General features: G+C 58.5%; 1 protein-coding gene across 7 annotated transcripts in view; it reads left to right on the top strand.

Annotated features, from left to right (window-relative positions):
* The first annotated feature begins 6 nt into the window (after positions 1-6).
* Positions 7-258, top strand: part of WDR20 (WD repeat domain 20) — a 66,015-nt gene continuing 65,763 nt past the window's right edge. For all 7 annotated transcript variants that reach the window (XR_826265.1, XM_010851336.1, XM_010851338.1 and 4 more), the window contains exon 1: positions 7-255. Coding sequence is in view for 6 of the 7 variants with exons in the window: in XM_010851336.1 (XP_010849638.1) it covers positions 7-255 (249 nt within the window). In the remaining variant the exon portion in view is untranslated. The remainder of the gene's footprint in view (positions 256-258) is intronic.

The following is a 258-nucleotide window of genomic DNA, read 5'->3' as shown; positions in this document are numbered from 1 at the left end:
TCCAAGATGGCGACGGAGGGAGGAGGGAAGGAGATGAACGAGATTAAGACCCAATTCACCACCCGGGAAGGTCTGTACAAGCTGCTGCCGCACTCGGAGTACAGCCGGCCCAACCGGGTGCCTTTCAACTCGCAGGGCTCTAACCCTGTCCGCGTCTCCTTCGTAAACCTCAACGACCAGTCTGGCAACGGCGACCGCCTCTGCTTCAATGTGGGCCGGGAGCTCTACTTCTATATCTACAAGGGGGTCCGCAAGGTA

Source organism: Bison bison, unplaced genomic scaffold, assembly GCF_000754665.1.
Source record: "Bison bison bison isolate TAMUID 2011002044 unplaced genomic scaffold, Bison_UMD1.0 scf7180017864302, whole genome shotgun sequence".
Lineage (NCBI taxonomy): Eukaryota > Metazoa > Chordata > Mammalia > Artiodactyla > Bovidae > Bison > Bison bison.
This window is presented reverse-complemented; position numbering and strand designations above follow the sequence as displayed.